This window comes from Pseudorca crassidens, chromosome 5 (assembly GCF_039906515.1).
Source record: "Pseudorca crassidens isolate mPseCra1 chromosome 5, mPseCra1.hap1, whole genome shotgun sequence".
NCBI lineage: Eukaryota > Metazoa > Chordata > Mammalia > Artiodactyla > Delphinidae > Pseudorca > Pseudorca crassidens.
The window spans coordinates 89,113,419-89,136,718 of NC_090300.1; the positions used below are offsets into that span (position 1 = coordinate 89,113,419).

At 40.7% G+C, this 23,300-nt stretch overlaps 1 protein-coding gene across 16 annotated transcripts in view; it reads left to right on the forward strand.

Moving 5' to 3' along the window:
• ZBTB20 (zinc finger and BTB domain containing 20) overlaps positions 1-23,300 on the forward strand; it is an 816,172-nt gene that overhangs the window by 750,792 nt on the left and 42,080 nt on the right. For 15 of the 16 annotated variants that reach the window (XM_067738834.1, XM_067738832.1, XM_067738835.1 and 12 more), the window contains 2 exons: positions 1,873-2,036; positions 2,410-2,597. In XM_067738834.1, coding sequence (XP_067594935.1) covers positions 2,026-2,036; positions 2,410-2,597 — 199 coding nt within the window. In that variant the 5' untranslated portion in view covers positions 1,873-2,025. The remainder of the gene's footprint in view (positions 1-1,872; positions 2,037-2,409; positions 2,598-23,300) is intronic. The other variant, XM_067738848.1, reaches the window with a different exon arrangement.

Consider the following 23,300-nt stretch of genomic DNA (forward strand, 5'->3'; position numbering starts at 1 on the left):
GTGGTCCTACTCTTATCAAATGCACTTCATGGATTCAAAGGAAAAGCAGCCAGTCGATGTAGATTTCCCTGCTGCATAAAGAACAGGAAACTTAATTGGGATTCAGACTATAACTATTTTCAAAATATACTTTAATTTCAACTCAATTTCATTCCATCAACACACCTATATTGAATGACAGCTTTGTCTAAGCAACTCCGCTTAACGGTATACACTAGACAGCAAATCTGGGAGGGCAGAAACCAGGCTTGTTTTATTTCCTAGCCTATGCTGGCACATCATAAGCACATAAGTATTTGTGAAATGAATACATGAATAAATGAATAGTGGGAGGGAAGGAAGAAGGAACGAATGGGTGATAACAGGGAATTCAAAAATAGCTATGACATTCTTTTCACCCTCAGAGAGTTTACAGTCTCATAGACATGGAATTCACCTTGACTGTCAGCCTAATGTGGTCATCTCAGATTTAGTGAATCAAAGCTGTGGGAGTAGAGAAGTCAAGGAGGATGGGAGTCAGAAAGTAAACAACAGTCTGAATAAAAGGTGTTACGGTGATAGCAATGGAAATATAGATGTGCAGAATATGAAGGAAGCACAATTGTCAGGACTTGACAAACTGGCTTTAAGGCAGAGGAAGGTGTATGACCCTGAGGTTTCCAACCCGGTGGCAAACCTGGTGACAAACAGCAGTGATAGAAATAGGGACCGTAGAGGAAGCGTTGGTTTCCATGGGAAAAAAATGAGTTGGGTTTTGGAAACTTTGATCTCGGATACTTCCCTACACTGAAAACCAGAAACAAGCTCCTTGAAGGTCCATGTAGACCCTCAAGATTTGGGGGTTTGTTCCTTAGTCACCCATTCAACAAAGGGTGGGTAAAGGAATCCAATTTGTTGCTTTTGTACTGGCTTCCTCCATCCTGAAAAATATGTCTGAAAGCTCTCCTTCTATTTTCATCTTTACCATGCCATCTCTGCCTCCTGCCCTCTGGAAAAGCAGATTTGATTTCACAACCTGTTGGACCAGAAACACAGCATGCTAATCATAATACCATATTCTGCAAGGGCAGATTTAACTACCCAGTACAGCAAATTTCAATACAAAAATTCTGTATAACAAGTCCATTGCCATGCTTAGAGAAACAAGGGAAACATGGGAACAGACCTACTTACAACAAATTCTGTACCACACATGTTCTCCTACCAAAAAAATGAAAGAAAATACTCTTTCTGTTCACCATACACATGGTGATAAAAAAGGCACAGAACCAAGAAAATTGGGGGGGGGATGTTCAGGATATGACAAGTAATCCAGTTGGGTTTGACTAGGGCCTAGGGTGCATGCAGCATAAGCTAAGTATTTATTCATTTACATCAGTTACATGGTTCTAGGGAGAGGAGCTGACTGATGGCTGAGCTGTTTTACTTCTTATTCCTGGTCCCAAACAATTAGTGACAATTACTTTCTAATTCCCTTCACCCATCTCTTTTCAAACACACAGTCCCAAACACACAGTCACACTCCTGTACTCCAGGATCATGTACTAAATCAAAAAACAAAGGGAATCTTAAGCTTCACGTGGGTAAAGAGTTGGAATAGAGGATCTCTGTGTGACACCTTCCTTCTTTACCTACTGGAGTCTAAGCTCTTCTTTTCACTTTTCATTTGCTGCTTTAACAAATCGTTTCATCACTACCCCTCTCATCTGTACAACCTGCAAATTTAGATCGTGATTTGAAATTATGTGTTGATCTAAAATAAAATCTAATAACAGCAAGAAAGTTGACTGTTACATAATGTGTTCCATGACTAGAAACTGAAAACTGGAAGGAACCTTTAAGGCCTTCTAATCCAAGCCCTTTATTTTACAGATGAGGAAACTGAAGCCCAGAGAGGTGAAGTGAGGTGCCCAAGGCCACACAGCAAGTTAGAGGCACAGCTAGTACCATAGCTCAAGTCTCCAGACTCCCAGTCCAGTGCTCCTCCCATTACTCCACGGGTCCTGTCTCTAAGCTTCCTGACAAATGCTAGAACGGTAAAACCTCCACTAGTATTTTTCCAGACCATGTTAAAACTCTTAAGGGGGGAAAAAAGGATGCTTTCTTGGATAATGTCAGCCATACGTAGCTCAAGCTGTCTGAAGTTCTGGGACAGGGTCTTTTTATGCAGCCAACAGAGTCCAAATGTGGTGCTGTTTGCTTGGCCCATATGCTTTCATGTGTTCCCAGTTAGGCCATTACTGGAGGGAAAAAAACAAGAATCAGCTTGTTTTAAAACAAGGGACATACTGGACTCCCTCCCATCCCCCCTCAGAAAAAAAAAAATCAAGTTATCTTTAACAGATTCTAAAAATGCCTTTTCCCAAATATGCAGTCAGTTCCTTCAAAGGGCCCTTTGTTTATTTTCAGGAAGAAACCCAAGACAGCTGAAAACCAGAAGGCATCTGAGGAGAATGAGATTACTCAGCCGGGTGGATCCAGCGCCAAGCCGGGCCTTCCCTGCCTGAACTTTGAAGCTGTTTTGTCCCCAGGCCCAGCCCTCATCCACTCAACACATTCACTGACAAACTCTCACGCTCACACCGGGTCATCTGATTGTGAGTACACCACTTACACCACTAAGGTGATGGTGTCTTCGCGGTGCTGGGAGCAGGCTTCTCCCCCGGGTTCGGGCTTTTTTGCATTCAGAGCAAGCTGTTTCCGTTTGGTCTCTTCTAAAGTAGCCAAAGGTAACTTGCCACCAGTTTGAGTCAGCCAACGTCTATATTTTCGAAGCTAGAGTGTATTTCAAACCCAGGTGACCAGCCATGTGGCCTCAAAAGGCTGATTAATTACATCCATCACACTCTCTTTAATAACATTGACTCAAACACAGAAGCCGTGTTGCTGTTTTCTAATTATTCTTTTGTCCCCATGATCTGGATGATGGTACTTCCACCATGACAAAATTGAACAACCAAATATGGACCTCAAAAGGAAACTTCCATTTTGAGATTACATAACACAAGTCAGCTTTGCATTAGTTATTGTAGCTTGGCTGAATTTCTGTCTTTCCAGTTTTTAATTTATTTTGAAGTGGTTAAAGGACAGCATAAATTTACAGAAGAAAAGAGAATGGCTTCCAAGAATTCAGAAGCCACCCAGACTTCACGTAGCCAATAAGAATTTAGGTTAAAAATATTTTTTAATTAAAAAAACTGCCTATGGGCTAAATTTGGAAACGGGCAGCTTAATGAGATTGTCACTACTGAAATCACTCCGTTGCTGTTTGTTTTTGCTGTCTTCCCACTAATCTGAGAGTCGTCACTTCTTCAAATTCTATTTTAAGAAAGATGATAAATCACGTTTAGGAGGTATTTTCTGAAACGTAACTGAATACTTCAGAGAGAAAGAAACACATGTGTTGACAATGGAAAAGAATGGAATCACTTGGAGTCCAATCGGAAAGAATATTCCTTTTAGTCTTGGAGATACCCGACAACTATTCAGAACTGATCTCCACAGTGGATGTCAGGCAGAAAGCTGGCGTATTCATCTTTGGATTAAGATAAGACCAAGAAAGTTTTATTTTCAAAAAAGGACTCCATTTATCCTGTCCACAAAGCAAAAATTATTAATTAGGAAATGAGATTCTAAATCTCCTGTCGTTATTTTTCTGACAAAGCAAACGTAACTCCGCAAAAAGGGTGAGAGGTGAATGAGCCTGGGACATTCCATTCCCTACTTTCTTCATCATAATAGTCCCTGGATAAAGGGACATGACCAAGGGGTTGGGGTTTGGGTGAAGGAGCCTTTTTCTACTCGTGACTGAGCTGAGACCACACTCCGGCTGTCACTAGAAAACGAAATGAGAAATAACAGGCTCCAAGTCTCTGCAGCCCATGTAAGTTGTACAAAGCTGCTGCTTCTATACAGAAACTTGGGGGTCAGAAGCAGGGACTGTGTTCAGTGGACCATCAAAATGGTAACATCCTTGGCCTTCTTGCCTGGCAGTCTCCAGCCTAACAGTAATTATAGGAAGAACTGGAAAATAGCGTGGCACGGTGCCCATAGACATGTGCGTACTGTCCCTACCTACCAGGAAGGTAGCCTGCTCCTGTGGAGAAGGACCTGGAGCTCCTGCATGCAGACCTCCAATGCCTGGCTTTCTGCCACAGCTTATGGGGAAGATTACATAGAATGGCCTTAGCCCAGAAATCCCATTACAATAAAATGAATGTTTTGCTGAATAGAAAGAGCACTGGGCTCTGTGTACTATACTTTACCATAAGCATCATCTGACTAGGCCTTGGCGTTAGCTTGGAATATGTACAAGGCACAGCCCCTTGGTGACCCTGAGGAAGCCAGTGGATCCAAGCTCAGTAAGGTCTGAATACAGTTGGAAGCAGAACAAATAGGGAGGAGAAGCCTAATCTCCAGCTGTTCAGAAAGTCCTTCTGATTTTGCCATTAAGATGTATAAGTCTTCTCTGCGCCAACCTGTTGTTTAAATTGATTATACTTTTCCCCAAATATATTTGGATTGTAGTTTGTCCTGATTTGAGCCTACACTTAGAAGAAAATTGTTTTGAGGAAAGATTCACAGAAATCTGTCCATTTGGAGTTTGCTTGAGAGAAGACAGGAAAGAGGTTTATTTTAAGCTGTTAAGATTTTTGGATGCTCTTCTTGCATTCAAGAGGATTTTTTTTTTTTTTTTTTTTTTTTTTTTTTTACTTTCAAATGTCACTCTTACCGTAGATTAATTTAAAAGCCTAATTTCTTTAAGGTAAAATATTCAGTGTCTATTTAGAACTAACAGATTTGGAGCATTTAAAAATAGTGCCCTTGACTTGCTAGTATCTTTAACTTCGGAAACATTCCACCAGTATGTGGTGTTCCAAGCTTTCACAAGTGCCTGAATTTTTACAGCACCTTTTTATTTGTCATGTGTTGAGCAAAATCATTCTTAGTCATGCCTTATTGTCCATTCCCCATCAGTCATTATAATTCTTCCCAATTTACAGATGAGAAAACTGAGAAAATTGACACCCAGATAGATGAATGCCGTGCTTAGTAGTTACCTCGTTCAGACACGGGGAGGGGGAGAGGGGGATGTCTGTGGATTTGCCCTCACTGTGAGCAGCCTGCATTCTCAGTTCTGAGCCTGGAGATGGCATTCCTGGCTCGAAACAGGCATCTTGAAAATGTTCAACTACTCATATTGGTGACGAGGTTATAGAACACAATGGGTAAGCATCCCCACGGAAGAAAAGTCAGCTCTGCATACGAACTGATCGGGGTGGGCAAGCCATGGCATTGTTGCATCTGAAGCACACAGGCCGTGTTTTGGAGCAAAGAGAACAAGTCCAACCCCTTCAATTCTCAGTTGGCTATTTAACCTACGAGCCACTTCAAATTCAGCAGAAGATCCCAGTAAAAGTCAAAGCAAGAGGGAATATGGCTGAGAAACGCTTTCCTCGGTGAAATGATGAGGTTAATACCGCTACTGAAATGTGTGCTGCTTTTCAGTGCACCCACTACCATCACCTTTTAGCAATATTCCCCCATCACCCCTTAGCTTGTCACCTCGTCACCATTTCTAACAATCTCATGGTAAACAAACGCAGAGGATGGGAGCGGAAGGCATCAGGATGAGTTTCGGAATGCAAAGGGTACCAAACCCCTAGGCGTTTGACAGAACAGTTCCCACTGCACAGGCTGAGGATGAGCCGAGCCAGGCTCTCCCTCTAAACACTTAACAGGACTAAACCAAGTCAGGAGAGCAGACGAAGCTCTCCGCGGGAAAACCTTTCTTGACAAATACCAAGCCGTAGCACATCACAGTCATGTACATGTGAAAGATGCTCCCATTTTGTTTTCCCCCGAATAAAGCTCCCACTGAAGGGAGAGGTGATTCTCCACCCCCATCCCACCCCCGTTGGCAGTCTCCCTGCTTTGGGCTGTAGAACCACCTAAGTCCAATGTCTTTGTTTCGTTGGAAGCTGACATCCGTGGTTACTTACCTTCTCAGGTTTTGCACTGGCCTCATCAGATCATCTCATTTTTTGTGTCCTTGCCAAGATGCGCTTACGCATTAGCAGTTTTTATTTATTTTTAATTTAACCTTTACACATTACCAAACTGTTGTGAGGGTGGGTTTAACTTTAGCTGGGTAGGTAGCATGACGCTGCCGGGCTGAACGCTGTCGAGGAGTTGGGTAGGTCCTTCCTTGGTTCTCTCTTGCCGTCCACCTTCATTGGCCTTCCCCCTCCCACCCCTTTGCCTCAGTCCCCAAGCCTGGAGATATCAGTACACTTGGTTCAGTGTGAACTTTTAAGCAATTTTTTTAGAGAACAAAACAAAGAGGATTTTTTATGGCAAACTCCATTAATGCCACATTAAGACTGACATTTTAATTACCCCAAAGTCAGGAAATGCAAAGTTCAGGTTCCCACAGCAACAGAAACTGTCCCCTTGAGTCCCAGCATTATAGCAGATTCTTTCATTCCCGGATTACACAACACCAGGCATGGGGACATTGTTTTTCATCCACGTACGTGGAAAGGAGCACAGCTTTTATCCTTTGTTTTTTTCCTGTAACTACAGTTGAGGATATGGGTCTTTAGCTTCCCTTCCCAAACCATCTATATGTATTATCCTGGAACGGAAGATGATTAGAGCTCTACATGTGCGCACGGACAGAATTAAAGTTGCTGTGGGAACATTAACTCTGATTTCCGGACTTCCGTGCCAGTCACATTTAAACCATAATGTTGTAATTTTTGGCATGTAATCAATGTGCATTTCATGTACACAGACAGAAAGAAGCATAAAATGTATTTTAAAGAGCAATTAATTACTAACTTTGTGATTAAAAAACATTTGGTGCATGTTCCTTCCCATTTAGCATCAGCTGCTGGTCTTAGCCAGGCCTAATAGATGACATACTGTGTCTCATCCTGCATCTCAGATGTACTTACTGTATGTTCCTGTTCTTCTAGATAATTAATTCCCTTAGTAAAGCTGTAGGGGGAAAAGAAAATGGAAGGAATATGCAAGCATGTAAATAGGGTAAAGGATATTTTGAAGGAAATGATTCATTTCTGCAAATAAACCTTAGTCCCTGATAAAGAGCCAGAAATCTGCTAAGTGGGTGTAGACAGAGGTTTCTGGCCACCTTAGAGCATCTGGTCCAGGGCCATCAGAACAACTTCAAAGCAGATTTCCCCCTGAATTCTGGGCATGCCCAGTGGGGGAGTGATTTTACTCTGTAATAACTCTTCAGGCTTAAGGCTTAATAAGTTGTCTTACTCTGTAACAGCTTTTCAGTTTATATTCAAACTGGAAAAGAAAAGTTGTAGGGACTCACGTAAAATAGAGGTTTTTCCAAAGAATCCCTGATTTACAGAGCAGTGTTTTTAATTCCTTTAGATTTGAATCTGGTTGACCTATTTGTGTTAGAGAGGGAAGTGTTTCAAAAATAACTGTTTGAACAAGTTTGTTAGTAAAAAGGATTAGTAGCAATACTCTAAGGTACAGTGTTTAAGGACACAAATACTTGAAGGTTTATTTGAAACTGGGTGAGATAGAATTTTTACTGAAGGGATGTGTCGTCTAAAAGCTCAGGTCAAGCTTTAAGGGGAACATGCTTATAGAGAATTTGAACCTCTGTACTTGCCATTTCATTATCTCTTCTGTTGTGTATTCCTTTTGTTTAGCTTGGTTGTGTGTAGTATCTAACCTTTAAGAAAAAGACTTCAGTTTTACAGGGCTCTGATTGCTTTTACTTGGGCTGTCTGTACGTGTGAATGCATGTCTGTATGAGTGAAAACTGCTCAAGCAAGTTTGAAGGTCTCTTTGGCAAATTCGACTGCGTGTTCAGAAAGTTTCCAATCAGAAAGCTGATTCAGAGTAAAACCTTCCAAAAACTTCCTGAGGCACCTGTTCGCATGAAAAGATTGGATTTCTGCTGGAGGTGCTCAGAAGGCAGTGTTTATAACTGAAGATCTCTGTTTGGAGTGCCAAAAAATGAAAAACATTTTCGCCCCAAAAAAATCCTCCATAAATGTTCAAAATGTATCATCAAACAAAAGCTTCATTTGGATTCAAATGCATGTATCTCAGCAGATGTGTCTAAGCTAACTGGAATCCCACAGGAGCAGCTGAACTGGATTTTGGTATGTCTTGATAACTGAAAGAGTTATTCTTAGACTTTGGAAGGACAAAAATGGTCCATCTGTGAAGAACTGTAATAGAGACATGACAAAAAACAGCATCCTCTGAAAGAGTTTATTTATGGAATTTAGGACAAGTTGGACAATCCTGAAAACACTTTGGGGTCACACTAATTTGCAGAAGAAATAGAGTCAAAATGGGATGAAATAAGCCACTACAGATAGTTATTATCCTATGGCTTGCTATTAATTTTCTCATAGATTCCATATCAGTTAAACAGTAAATAGAGCATCTTTGATGTAACTAAATGCTCTCAGTGTCCCCAGAGTGTCTCACATTCCTCTTTATTCTACTTCCTATAAAGAATTATATATTTACCTTTTCATTGCTAACAGTTTAATCTTGTTTTCCTGCTATTTCATTAACCAAGTAAACCTCTTACTTATTAAGTGTGGATTCATTTCTTTAAAGATTGTCTTTCCCTCTTTAAAAGTCACCTTTCTTTTCCTGAGTTAATTGATACATAATCTCTTTAGAATTATTTTTATTACCTTTGATACCCTCTTATTTAGAGGTTTCAGTGTAAATCCCACACTTACACATTAGAAGGCCAGTTAGTTTTTTTTATTTGCTCTAATTTCCTAGAGTTTCCACTTAATATATCTGGGGACACATTTATTTTTAAAAATCATATGTCTTGAAGTTTCATGTCACAATCTACCTCTTTTTATGAAAGTGTTTCTCTTTTTAATAAAAATTGTCCTCTCCCTACAATGCTAATGTAACTGGACATCTTCCATAGCCACTTGACTCAGTAACTTCCGGAAGTCACTCTTAACCTTGTTCACTCATGCCTTTCTCCATTTAGCCATGCATCAAATGCTGTTGAACCCCTGCGTCTGTGCGAAGACCTCAGCTAGGACCAGGGGTGAAGATACAAACAAAATACCGTCCCCACACTTTAGGAACTCATGGTGTTCCCACACACTTTCCCCAACTTTTAAACCTGTAAAAGGGGACATACAAATGTGGTATGAAAATGTCTGATGATGCACAAAAAGCTCCCAACCTCCTGAAGCAGTGGAAAGGGCTTCGCAGGGGAGGTGACATTAGACCTGGACCAGGAAGGAATAGGTGTGTGTAAAGCTGAAGAGGGAAGAAACAGCCTTCCAGGCAGAAGGAACAGAAGCAAAACCACAGAGGCACAAAAAAGAGCATGGTGTTCTCAGAAAAGAGAGCCGTTCAGTTACCAGACTCAGACCTTCTTACGGTTTGCCTCATTTTAATATAAACTCACAGGACAGTTTGTATTTGGGTAACATTGCCTGTCACTAAAAGTCAGCTGGGCTGAGCTACATGTCCCTTTAGAGACATTTGCTTTCCAAATAAATAATAAAGCAAGACACCACTTATTTTCTAATGGGAAAAGTGCCTTTCTTTGCATGAGGTCAGTAGATGTAGGAAAGTATTAGGAAAAATCTAGTGATAATTTATTGATGAATCGTTCAAAATAACTTTTCTTATTGAGAGGTTCATTCCTGGAGCCACAGAGTCACCTGTAAGGGCCGTGCTGGAACTCTGTCATTGACTCCTGGTCCCTCCAGATTCTAGCCATCAGTCTTCTTATGAAATCCTCCCAGGTCCCTTGGGAAATCTGGTCTCATGGCCCATTGCTTTGAGTCACACCATGCCGTGTTACTCTGCCAGATATTGCATGAATGTGCTTACGATTGTCCACGTATAATTGCTAAGGCTGATTGCTGACCTTCAGGGCTCTATTCTTCACCTTTCCATGTCATGTCTTGCTGAAGCACATCTTTAATTCTTATCTGCAGCTGCTGGTGATAGTCTCATATGTGCTTCCTTCACTCGTGGCAAATTTCGTTATATGAAATTAGTGTTCCTCCATATCTGTCAGGGCCTCTCACGTCCTGACTTTAAAAAAAAAAACACACACACACACACATGTACTACTGCCTTCAGAGAAGGATCATTTGATCGAGAGTATGCATGAAGATTCTAGAAATTTCAAGTCAGATCCTTCCACCAATCACTTCATACCAGGTACTGTAGTGAAACCTCTTATTGCCACATGCTGAATAAGCACGTCTGCTTTTTTTTTCCTTTTTTTTTTTTTTGCTTTTCTTCTGCTCCTACATCTACTGTTCTCTCTAAGGAATGTGTGCAGTTAGAACTTTTCATCAGCATTGAAAGAGATTAAAGTTTAGCTGGTTTAAACCTATTATTATATACATGGGGAAACTTAGGCCCAAAGAGAACAAGGGTCATACCAAAGGGTTCTCAGCATAGTGAGTGGAAGAGCCAAAAACAGAACCTTGCTCCCTCCATCCCCACCATACTGTGCTGCCTGTTATTGAGTCTGGTTCATTCTCTGAACCAGAAGGAGTCAGGACTATTTATCCATCAGTTTACTGAATGCTTTCCGTGTAGAAGACCAAGCCTAGGTATTGTACAGGATGCAGTTTTATGAACTGGAGCCCTGTGCTCAGAGACTTAGAGTCGCATGGAGAAGATCAGATACATGCACAACCAACTGCCCTGCAGGGTGGTTAAAGCTACGTCCCTGTTTACCCGGATGCACAAGAGCATCGATTGACTCGATTCACTGGCTTGGCAACCATGTGTAGAGTATATCTTAGGTGTCTGGCACTACACTGAGTTCTGCAGGGGTAGAAAGTGGGAGACAAACAGACCCTGCCACCAAGAATTCTAAGACTTAGTACATGTCCTCAAATCACCATTATCTTAGATAGAAGTTAGAAAGTTCATAAAATACATTATAATCCAGTTAACATTAACATCCAGTTCAGTTTATCAGGAAAGGTTCCATTTGAGGTCTCTTGAAGAATGAACAGAATTTCATTGGAGGCATTAGGGTAAGGTATAAGGTGTTTGTATTCTGGAGCAAAACTGTGGAAAAGTTTTAAGTAGGGGTTGCCATGATCTGGACCTTGCTTTGGGAAGATCTAATCTAGCAACAGGGATGTGGAACATGCTTGGATGTGGAAGGGGATGACGAGGGAGAGGACAGAGCCCAGGAAGCCTGGTCAGTTATTCAGATTATTGGTAACCTGAGGAGGCTGTTGACAGGGGGATGGGGAAGATCCAGGTTCAATAGACGTTGTGGATGAGGGTGGGCAGCTCCAGGAGCTGACAGAGTGTTAGGTAAGAGAGAGGAAATCATCAAAGATAATTCCAAGATATCAAAGAGAGAAGGTGAAAAGGAAATAATGAGAGGAACAGAATACAATTCAGTTTTGTACAATGCGGAGTATGAGATACCAGAGGTAGACCCTGTGCAGACAACTAACATTGAGTTATAAATAGGGTACTGGAGTAAAGCAGGATGACTTGAAATTAGGGCTAGCAAATGCTTTGGCCAAGAGGGGCATACTTTAAGCCATGAAAGTAGGAGTAAATTCAAAGAAGATTTTTGTTGAGAGAAAAAAAAGAAAATAGAACCTTGGGAAATATTTATATTGAGTGACAAGAAAGAGAAAGAACATGAAGAACCCACAAAGAAGGGAAAGAAAAGATGGTCTAATATATAGGAGGAAAAGCAGGACAGTGCAGAGAGACCAGCAGGGAGAGGAAAGGTAGAAGGTAGGCAGTGCGGGTACTGCAGCCTCCCAGAGGCTGTCGAGAGAACAGAGTCCGATGCATCATGCAGACACCTTAGAAAAGGGTTCAGGAGCACACAGAATGAATGGAGCACCAACAGTAATGAACCAGTTTTTTTTAGGTTTAATACTTTAAAAAGAAATAATGAACAGGTAATGCAAAAGCAGGGTGGTGAATATCTTTACGATACAGCAGCCCTAAGCCCATTTATAGACTGAAGAATAAAAACCAGTTTTAAGGGAGACTCTGCAATTAAACAGGCAAGGTAAGAGAATTAGATCTCTCATTTTACAGGGCAATTAGGATGATAAATATATGTAAAGGAAATTTGAAATCACTACCCAAGCCCAAAGAATCAGTAATTTTATTACATTAGTTCTTTCTCTACTTCTTCCTGACATTGGTTTCTCTTCCCTGTAGCTAATAAGAACCAGTGTCTTGCAAAAATTGTTACATCCTCTTCGGATGACTTCACAAATGTTCACTAAGCCTCAGTAATCTCTGAGCATTAAGTAGAGGACAGATATTATAGACTTTGAGCCTTTAACTTTTCTAAAAAATTTTAAAACAAGTTATTTCAAAGCATAATCCATTTTTTTTTAAATGCCACATTCTGTGACTTTCTTTCATGATAGATCCAATTCAAGTAGCTGCTAATAACAAGCCTATATGTTGTTCTCATGTACTCCTGCATTGTCACAAGACATCAAGTTCATTATTTATGGGGCATTTTTAATTTGTTTATTTAGTCTGTATTGTTCTCTTTGATGGTTAAACACATCCCTAAGGCCACAGTCCCCTGGACACACAGTATCTGCAATTACTCCTACTTCAGGGTGGTGCTCTGGAACCAACTAAATGAAATCTTATTTCGCTCTGCTATTAAATTACTGTAAAACTAAATAAGAAAATTATTTTCTCACTACTAGAAATTATACAAACAACCACATGGAGGAATTTTGAATACGAGTTTTTATAATTTCTCAGGGAACAATGAATTCATAGTTGACGTCAAAATGGACCTTGAGGAGGTTTTCCTTTCCTCTCCAACTCCAAAAAAGAATTTCCTCCGACTCATTTATCCTCAGTGGTTTTAGCTAGGTTCGTGTTATCCATTTTATGCCAAGATCTCACGCAGTATTAGATGAGGGCATGCATAATTTTTAAGAAAGCTTGGTGAACACCACGTGAAGAATTTCAAGAAGTGGTAACTAAATTAACTTTCTTATTCAGTTTTCTGCTGTAATGATTTCCTTTCCTGTATAATCACTTATTGTCTCTTTGCCTTATATCTCAACCGGTACTTGGATATAAAGGAGATAATGAAGGAAAGGTGTCTATAACTTTGAGCTACAGAGTGTAATCCCATGTCTCATGGAAAATGCACATGCAGATTCTGAACTTCAACCATGAGAAGTTAACCCCATGGAAAAGGAAATATATCTTTTTTTTTCAGGGAAATATTGTAGGTCTCTCCAGGCAGGCCTGAATATTTTTTTCCAATTTTAAGAACAACCCCCCCAAATGTAGCCTATTCCATTTTATTCCTGACATTAGGTCCCAGAGGGGTGATTGGATCCTAGGCTCCTGAAGCAGCCTCATAATCCTTGGCTGACATGCTGAGTGGCACTACCCAGCAGACATGGTGTCCTTGCATAGTGGCACAGGCAGAGACTTTAAGCAGAGTGTAACCCCTCCCTCCAGGGGAGGAATTCCTGAGCTGGAGGCCTTAAACTCCACTGGCACCGTGACTGGGCCTCCCTCTCAGAGTCTATGAACTTCCTAAGAAGATAGGCACACGCGGACGCATGCCAACGTGCGGGCTCTTCCTGGACACGAGTGTATAACTTTGCTTAGATTGGGGTCAGAGAACTAAAAGAAGGAAAGAGCCACTTCCCCAGGACAAATCCCAGTCAGAATCTACATCCTCAAACCTGGCCCCCAAGAGTAAACCAAGAAGCAAAGGAGGGAAAGTCCGATGTGGACTGACTCCTGAAGCTCTTTCGGGTTCTCAGTGTGCCCGCAGAGCAGGGACAGGTATGCTAACAGACCTCGAAAGCTATTTCCTGAACATGTTGATAATGGACTAAGATTCGGACCATGTGTTGCTCTGAAAATGTTTTCTTACCCCTTGGTCTGGTTGTTTGCCCTTTTTCATGTGAACTTCAGCCTGTGCATGCAGTTTACGTGCCTCTACTTAACCTCCCTTTGTTTCCATGTCCTCGAGTGCATGATGAGAATGCAAATAGTATCTATCTCATAGCATTATTATAAGGGTTAGAAGGAATGCTATATGGAAAGCCCCTAAAACAGACCAGACAGACAGCACTCAGCGAATCTGAACATTAGCTATAGTTTAAGGGTTTTAAATTATTAAGTAAATATGAACTAAAATTGATGCGACATAAATGAAGGTTGTAGCAGGTGCTCCATCCCTCCCCCTGAGAATGACTGAGACAGAAGCCGTAGGTCTGTAGGAGGGTCTGTTCTTCACTTCAGGAAATGGCCAATGCCCTTCTCCTTGTCTGTTCTTGGATTCAGACCTGGGCAGACAGGGAAGCTTCTCCATCATCTTTTTGCCTTCTTTTATTTCCCCATTTTTCTTGTGTTTTCTAACATTGGAAGAGAACTAATACTACTAAGTATCTACTTTTTGTCAAATACATTATATCATTCTTACAAAACACCCCATTTTACAGATAAGGAAACTGTGGTTCCGAGAAGTTAAAAAAAAAAAAAAAAAACTTTCGGAATGTTTTCTTCTTGGTATAGGGAAGGTTAGGGTATTATTTACATTATAGTATAGTGTTAACCTATTAAGTTCCTATTTGTCTCAAGTACATTCTAATCAATGAGAGATTTTCAGATTACGGAGAGTGGATTTGTCTACTGCCTGACCTCAGAATGCATTGTGGAACCTGTGCGTGCCTCTATTGTGCACCCTTAGGCATCCTCTCACTGTCCATCTTCCAGCCCTGATACCTGAAGAGGCCAAAACATCAGGTCCTGAGAATGGGCAAACTGCTGTGCTGCCACATCGGACAGCCCCTTCCAAAATGACGCACTTACAACTAGAGTAATGCATCTTTTACCTGTTTTGAAAGACAGTCTGCCTGGTGGCTTCAGAGTGTTTTGAGATAAATCAAAATAGAAGTAAAGTTGCAAGAGTAAGTGTGTTTCACTGCCGAGGAGGATTCTTTTAATCACTCAGCTCACTTACCTTCTTCCATTCTGAAGCAGTTCGCAGTAGTTGGCGAAAAAACATAATCTTAAGAAATTCAGTAAGACCTGTTGGCTGATTGTACCTAGTGAGCCTTTCCTGTCCTGTGATGCCTACATAGTTTGGGGTAATGCTTGTAGATAATTTCAGACATTTGCTTCTCTCAACTCTGGAGCACTTTTGCTGCTGAGTATAGAATTCCAGAGACACACGGGTATGGAACTTGAGCTATAAGGCTTTTAGTAATAGTCACAGATCAAGTGCTTAACTAGATTGTGTGCAAGTCCGTAGAAATCCCAAGTCAGAGCTTTAAAATAATAACTTACTGAGTTATGATTTCTACATCTCATGTGCTGTATTCCTTAAATCACATGTTGATGGCTAATCAGCAGAATCCAAAGACACAAATTAGATGATAACAATATTTACAGAGAAAATATACGTGTAGCTTGAAAAGTAAGGATCCTCAGGGTTGCTATCCCACCAAAAAAAAAAAAAAAAATGTAGCCGTTGCAATCTGAACTCCCAACATTGTAGCCAAGAAAGGAATGAATATAACAATAGAGAGAGTTTTAAGACAGAACTTCTTGGTTAAAGGAGTCTGGACCTTCAAGAAACATGTTTGAGAAAGAGTCAGAAGAAATACTAGGTAAGACAAATTAATTATTCCTGTTCCTCGAGGAATATTCTAGCAGTTAAATTATTAAGTGCTTATTTTGGCCAGGTGGAAGAATTTGTGAGGGCATAAACTCTATCTTGTTCACTGCTGAACTCTTAACACCTAGCAGAGAAGTGTTTGGCCATAGTAGGTGCTCAGCAAATACTTATTGAATGAATAAATGAGTGAACGTGGTAGGGAGAACTGAGCAAAAGTGAGAGCATAGTGTGTCTGTGAGCATCGCTCCAGTTTGTAAAAGTACAGTTACTGATTTTTTACCTAATTGTTCTCATTCAGCAGACCTACAAAACAAAGTGTATCACAGATACCCTCTGGTTTTTATGCTGGGAAAAGAGAATCCCTTTCTGTTGGATGTAGGCTGCTACATGTTTTGATTCTAGTAGCAATATGGCAGGGTTAAGGTCGACTTTGTAGAATAATCTGGTGCCTGTTTTTGATAGATATCATGCAAATAGACACTTATTTTCAAGATGCTCAAACAGATGATTAGGGGAAAGTTCCAGCAAACCTTGAAACAACAAAAAGGAAAGGTTTTCCCACTCCCACTTCCCATTACTGTGCCATCCTGCAGAGGTTTCTGCAACCCCACAGCCTCCTCCTTGCTGCACCCTTTTCCCAGGTGAAAAAGCTTTGCCTAGGAAGGACAGTGTGTGACTGTCAGTCTAGCAAGGAGACAGTGCTTGAGAAATCCACTCCACACGCAGTGCTCCCAAGCCCCTCTCACGGGAAGGACATGATGTGATCTGCAGCAGGCAGAGCTGGCCCAGGGAAACAAGAAGTTGGCGTAGAATCCTGGGGCCCTCATGCTGGAAGGGCCTTCCAGAGAGGACTTCCCACCCACCCTCCCTCCACTAGCTGGACAGTAGAAAGATGTGTCAAAAAACAAATTCCTGGATGAACACATGGAGGATTAAATGAATGAGAGATGAGTTCACGCCTCCAGAAGTCCCCGCCATCCCACTTGAATAGAAAGCTAACTTTGAAGCCACTCTGTTCTCCATAGCACGGTTTTGTACATACTCAGCCTTGGAATATGGTTGCCATCTGCTGCCAGTGCACAGGACTAAGGAAGTATCCGGGAGGGTAGGAGGAGACCAGGCGGGAAGAAGAGAGACACTCAAAACGGGCTAATGATCTCCTTTGCGTTGGAGTCTGGGTTTCAGAACATCAGTCCCATACTTCAAGAACAAAACGCCAGTGTGTCTTAGACCACACCAGGCGCCGGCACATCAGATAAGACCTGCGCTGTGTGGAGCTCAGTCACCGAGCCTCGAGAAGTACTCAAAGTGAAATTAAAGGAGCAAACTGAGGAGACTGAAAGGAGAAAGGCGTAGCTTAAAACACAATCAGGAGGGCTCTGCAGATATGTGTCTTAGGGTTACAGTAGTTCAGAAACGAATCTACTAATTAAAGGGCTAGAAAATGCTATAGATCCCAGGAATTTAAGGATCTTAGAAGAAATGAGACATTTCTCCATACGCTCTGAATACCTGGCGATCCTTTAGTAGACTCTCAGGGTGAAAGTGACCTGGCTGTTGTGCACTGTTGCAGATTTAAACAGTTGATTAAGAGTTACAGATGGCTGTACTAGAGGCCTGGGTGGGTGGTCCTTTAAAAGCAGTAAAGGCTGTTAAGCAAAGCCAAGTAAGACCAGAGAGCATCTCTGCAAGGCAGTGACTAGCTGTCGGATCTTCCTAGTTTCCCTGATATTATCTGTATAAATTGTTGGTTATGGCACAGAATCATATTGCTAATTTATATACTGAAATGACATGCCAGCAAATAATTATTAATCTGGGGATATACACTAGTGAAAAAAAATTACAGTTAACTTTGCTTTTGAAAAAGGTTAACTAGTTGAAGGCAAGTATTGTTATATATTCAGTAGTAGTTCTCTATCTCAAGTTTGAGAATTTGCAAGGTGGGGAAAAAAAATCCTTTTGGCCATGCAAGGAAATAATCTCATCAGAGATATATGTAATATAAATTTAAAAACATGGACAATCCCAAGCATGCAAAAATCACTTTAGGGAACACAAAATGATTGCCCAGAAGTATGTCACACGCAGTGCCTTGGTGTGGTCGAAACAGTAAATATTTGTTGCTGCGTGAGCTCTGGCCTTGACTCCTGTCTGCCATCAGGAACAAGTCACACAACTGTGACTCACCCATAATTAGAAGATTAGTAATGCCTTAAATCTATCTTGTATACTGTTTCTCTTCTTAGGAACCCTCTAGGCTTTCAGATTCTATTTTATTTGTCCTATAGCATCCTTGTGAAACACAAGCTTCTTTCTTTTACACGTGGGATAATTGGTCCACAAAGGAATAACTTAATTCTTTGTCTTTAAATAGGAAATGATTGATAACCATTATATGACACAGCTTATTGTACTATTTTTCACATTATTTCAGGTTTCCCAAGCAAAGGACTTATTTTATTTCTCATTATTATTTTTAATTGGTTTTCAGAAAAGTTGAGATAAAAACAGAATTTAACAAATATCCCATGGAGATATTTGGTGTTCTCTTTTCTTTCAAGAATAAATTAAGACCATCTCTGCCCCTCTCTCCTGACTCTCTCGGCAGATAGCCGGAGTCCCGTGCCAATTTTCAAATGAGTACGCCTTCATTCTAATAGCGGGATCACAGTCCCCCTGACTGAGGAAGCAGCCTTGTAAATTCATGTCTGGAATCTGCAGAAGTTACTTTTGATTATAAACTTTAACAGTTGACCTGAACCTTTTTAAATAGTACTAATATGTGACCTGGTTGTGAGTTCAGCAATAAATTTATATCCAGTATGTGAAAGGCCAAAGAGAAAACTAGTGTCTTTTTATCATCTCTGGTGACCCACACTAAATAGTGCATATTTACTTTGTAAATGAGGACACCCAGTGGCCACCAAGTGAAAATATTCTAAACAATCCCTGACACTGTTTATGCAAATATAAATACCCATTATCAAAGCTGATTGATAGATAATCTCTGTAACATCTGTTACCGAGCAGTTTACCTTCACTAAGTTAGGCAAGAGTGCCTGGAGTTTGGCCTGATCACTTTTATATCACATCACAGATTGGCTGTCTCTTCTCACTTTGAGTGGCAAAATTCCACTGAATTTTCTGATGACAGGAGGACCCAATGAGCTGTCTCTTGGGGGAAATGGAACCAAAGAGATGGAACAGTATGGCATGTGTCAGAAATCACAAATGAAGGAGCACAGATTGTGGGAAATGCAGTGAACACATAAAAAACCAATTGCCTTAGACCTTGAATTCATACTGAACACTGAACTTCCCTGATGAGAGGGGGTACGGTGATAAAGGACAGGGTGAAGAGCATTACCCAGAACTGCAGGGGCACAAAGATCCCTGGGATTACATCATGCAGACATAGCTCAGAGGAAAGGTGCACCCTCAGGGCCCACAGGGTGCCTACTTGTTGTTAGCATGTTTGTGATGTGTGGTGGAGAGCTGAGCAAGTAAGCCCTCAGACAAGACCCCCTCAGTGGGAAGAAGTGTGCTGGGCAGTGTGAGGGATCTGATCATTTGTGATGGTAGTTGTACTTATAACAAGGCAAGGTGCTAGCCTTCGGGAAGCTGGGAGTCTTCTTATAGAGATAAGGTGGGCACAAATGCAGAAAAATGGAAAGGCACAATAATCAATAATATACTGTTAAGGACTGTTAGAAAGTTCAGACCTATCCTACAACATTCAGGTACAAGAAACATTTCCTTATTTCTCTATAGAAAATTAAACCCAAGGCCTCTATCACTAAGTTAGCAAGAAATTTTGTCAAGTTTTAGGGCTCCCTTCCCCTCCCTAGACTTATACAAGACTCATAAAATCTAGGGATCAGTCAGATCCTTAGTCTTTAATGGTCTTCATCATCAACATTACTTGTCTACCTGACAAAGATGCCATTTTGGCTGGTACATCTGACTGCCCAGTACTACTGTGTTAGTTGGGTTTAGACACACACTTCACAATGGTCCTCTCTGTTGAGCAAAGGCCCAGCCCAAGAGCATCACTGTTCCTCTCAACTGGGTGTCTTTCTATGTCCAGTCTCCAAAAGTGTGCCAAGCAATCACCCCAGCTGGAGTCGTGTACAGGCAGAGACCTCAAACCTTGGCACCTTTCTCATTTGAGGAGAAGTTGATTCTTTTTCTCCTCTGTCAGGCCACCTCAGTCTAACTCCAAAGCACCCGTGTCCCCCACCTCACCCAGAAAGGGCCCAGCTTAATTCCCCATAGAGGACGTAGATTCAAAAAAACAAAGCCTTCTGTCTTGGGCCTTTGTTTTTAGGGCTTAACTTCTGATTTGGGTTCTAAAGTCACAGGTCCCTGGAGTAAGGGAGCCCAGAACGGTATGGAAGGTTTGGTCTTTCTCAATCGCCTTATTATTATGAAAGTCTTCTAATTCCATGGGGGAAAACCAGAAATTAATGTTTCAGTTTACTCCCTCACCCATCAGTGGGAACTAGTTAAAGAGAAAACTCAGGATGGAGTTCAGTAATCAAAGAAGGCTCCACAGAGAAGGAAGAACTTTGAATAGGGTTCTCAAATGGTACGTAAGATTTGGTAAAGTAGAGAAAGCACAAGAATCTCAGAACTCAGGACAAATTCAGCAGGAGAAGAGAACTAAGAATGAATGCAATACATCAAGAGATGGCAAAATGTCCAACTTCTTAGATTAAGGCAGAGATTTTATTTGGGGAAAATTGAGAAAATAAGATCAAATCGGTGAAGTAAGTCAAGATAATTAGAATGTTACCTATAGCAATAGAAGACTCTTACAGCTTAATATCTTCTTTCCTGTAATATGTAAATATTATAATAAAATACTATATAAGAGAATACATCAAGAATATACTAAAAATAAAATAAAAATACAATACCTTACTCCTAATGAGAATAATTACAAAGTATGCCTTCCACTTCATTTACTTACCAGGGCTTCCCAAGGTTTTAAGTTCTGACAACAATTATTTAGACTCTTCTTCATCTCAGCATGAGCCAAAAAGGAACTTACATCTTATTTTTTCTTAAGGAAATCCTGTGCCTGCTTCTATAATGGATCACCCTAGTAGTTTCTGCACCTGTAGTTTCTGCTACTTTCTTAAACTGGCCCACATCAAATCACCTCTGTGCTTCTATCTTAACCAGTCACCCAGCAAAACAAATTTACCTTTTTCCTTGGCTTTTCCTTGTTACTTTGAGATAGAAGGCCTTCATTCCTCAGTAGGTATCTACAGTCTATCATGGCTCAAGTCCACACTTGCTATAGAGAAAGAGTTTAGCCCCCTCCTACCAACAAACGGCTATGCTTAAAAACCAGCCGTCACAATGGAAGCAACTTATTTTTTTTCCAGGGAGACACAAGCAAAGAGATCATTTGAGCATGAATCTGAAGATATGCTTCAAAAGCAGTTTCAGAACAGTAAGCTACAGAGGAGGTTCTGTGAATTGGGAAGCTCCGTGATTAGTCAAAAAGCTTTTTTTAAATGATACTATAGGGTTCTGTTTTCTCACTTATTGAAGTTCAGACAAAAGTTTTCCCAAGGTCAAAAAATTAATTTTTTTTTTTTTTTGCGGTACGCGGGCCTCTCACTGTTGTGGCCTCTCCCGTTGCGGAGCACAGGCTCCAGACGCGCAGGCTCAGCGGCCATGGCTCACGGGCCCAGCCGCTCCGCGGCATGTGGGATCTTCCCGGACCGGGGCAAGAACCCATGTACCCTGCATCGGAAGGCGGACTCTCAACCACTGCGCCACCAGGGAAGCCCTAATTTCTTACCTAACTATACTTCATCACCAGTTGATGATATTTTCCAAAAGAATGCCATTCCTGGGAGTTATGCTGGATCTTTGAACTCACTGAAGTTAAAATTTTGTTTTTCCTTTAAAAAATAAGTATATGATGATGCAGAGATCAAAAAGGTGAACAGGTTAGTAAGTAAAAAGATGCTTGCTTTTTTTGTTAGGTTGGGTTTTTTTTTTGTTTGTTTGTTTGTTTTGGCTGCATAGGGTTTTGTTGCTGCGTGTGGGCTTTCCTTAGTTGTGGCGAGCGGGGGCTACTCTTCTTTGCAGTGTGCAGGCTTCTCATTGCAGTGGCTTCTCTTGTTGCGGAGCACGGGCTCCAGGCACACGGGCTTCCGTAGTTGTGGCTCACGGGCTCTAGAGCACAGGCTCAGTAGTGGTGGCTCACAGGCTTAGTTGCTCTGCAGCACGTGGGATCTTCCCGGACCAGGGCTTGAACCCATGTCCCCTGCATTGGCAGGGGGATTCTTAACCACTGTGCCACCAGGGAAGCCCAAAAAGATGCTTGTTTTTATATAAACACTGTTTAAGTGTATAGTTTCTTCTCAAGAAAAATAAAGGACCTAATTTATTAACTGTGCATTTGAATATATGGGCCCTTCTTTAAGGCCTATCCAAAGCAAGTTCAAACTGCATCCTTTGTGAATTTAAGTAGATCATTTTGTTCATTTTTTTATCCCACCCACAGATGCAGTATCTCTGTGTTTTTGTTCCCTAGATTTAGTGAACAAAGGAAAAGGTTACAATAGGGCAGCAGCTAAATTTGTAAGGAAAGAGCTTTAGGAAAAAAAAAAAAAATCAAACTCCTAAAAGGTGTCTCAAAAGGTTTACAATATAAGAGGATTTAAAGGCATCAGCCTCAGATTTCATTGATTTTTCTCCTTAGTCCCAGCAGGTCCTCCCTCTTCAAGAAGAAGCCATTTCATTTCAGCTTTGGAATGAGGGCATAGGTGTCTTTCAGAATGTCGTCTAGGATTATAGCTATCCAATGCCTTTGTTCACAGCCTTAAAACTTACGTTTCACAAGCTGTACTGTAAGAGAGTAAAGGTGTTTGAACTTTCAGTGTTTTAGTCCACTGGAATCAGATGCTCAAAGTGTATAAATTCATAAAGTATGGGGCTTGATAATACCCCAAAATGAAGTGTTAACTTATGTTTAGAATTGGTTCCATAAAGTTGATGTACAATTATTTGTTGATTGATTGTTTGATAGTATCCTCACCTCATAGCTAAAAGGATTTAAGTTGGCTTGAAAGAATATTCAATACATTAATAAATAGGAAAATATATTTATCTATAGCTATAAAAAAGAAATCAGAGTAGAAGTAAAATAAGGAATTGAATGAGGTCGAGTATAAATTTTACATAGAAAAGCATACCATAGGTCCTATATAGTTGCTAAGATGTGGCCTAATACTTTTTTACTCTTTCAAGTAAAATTTTAATGTTTGTCACAAAACTCATTTATTCATACAACTATAATGCTGACACTGGTTCCTTTATTGAGTTTACAATTATATAAGTATATGAAATACATATATGTAATACACATTTTGAAATAATTTTTTAATTTTTTATAAAATATTTAAAAGTTGATTTCCATTTACAGTTATTACAAAATACTGGCTATATTCCCTGTGTTGTACAAAACATCCTTGAGCCTATCTTACACCCAATAGTTTGTACCTTCCACTCCCCCACACCCTACAATGCCCCTCCCCCCCACTGGTAACCACTAGTTTGTTCTCTATATCTGTGAATCTGCTTCTTTTCTGTTACATTCACT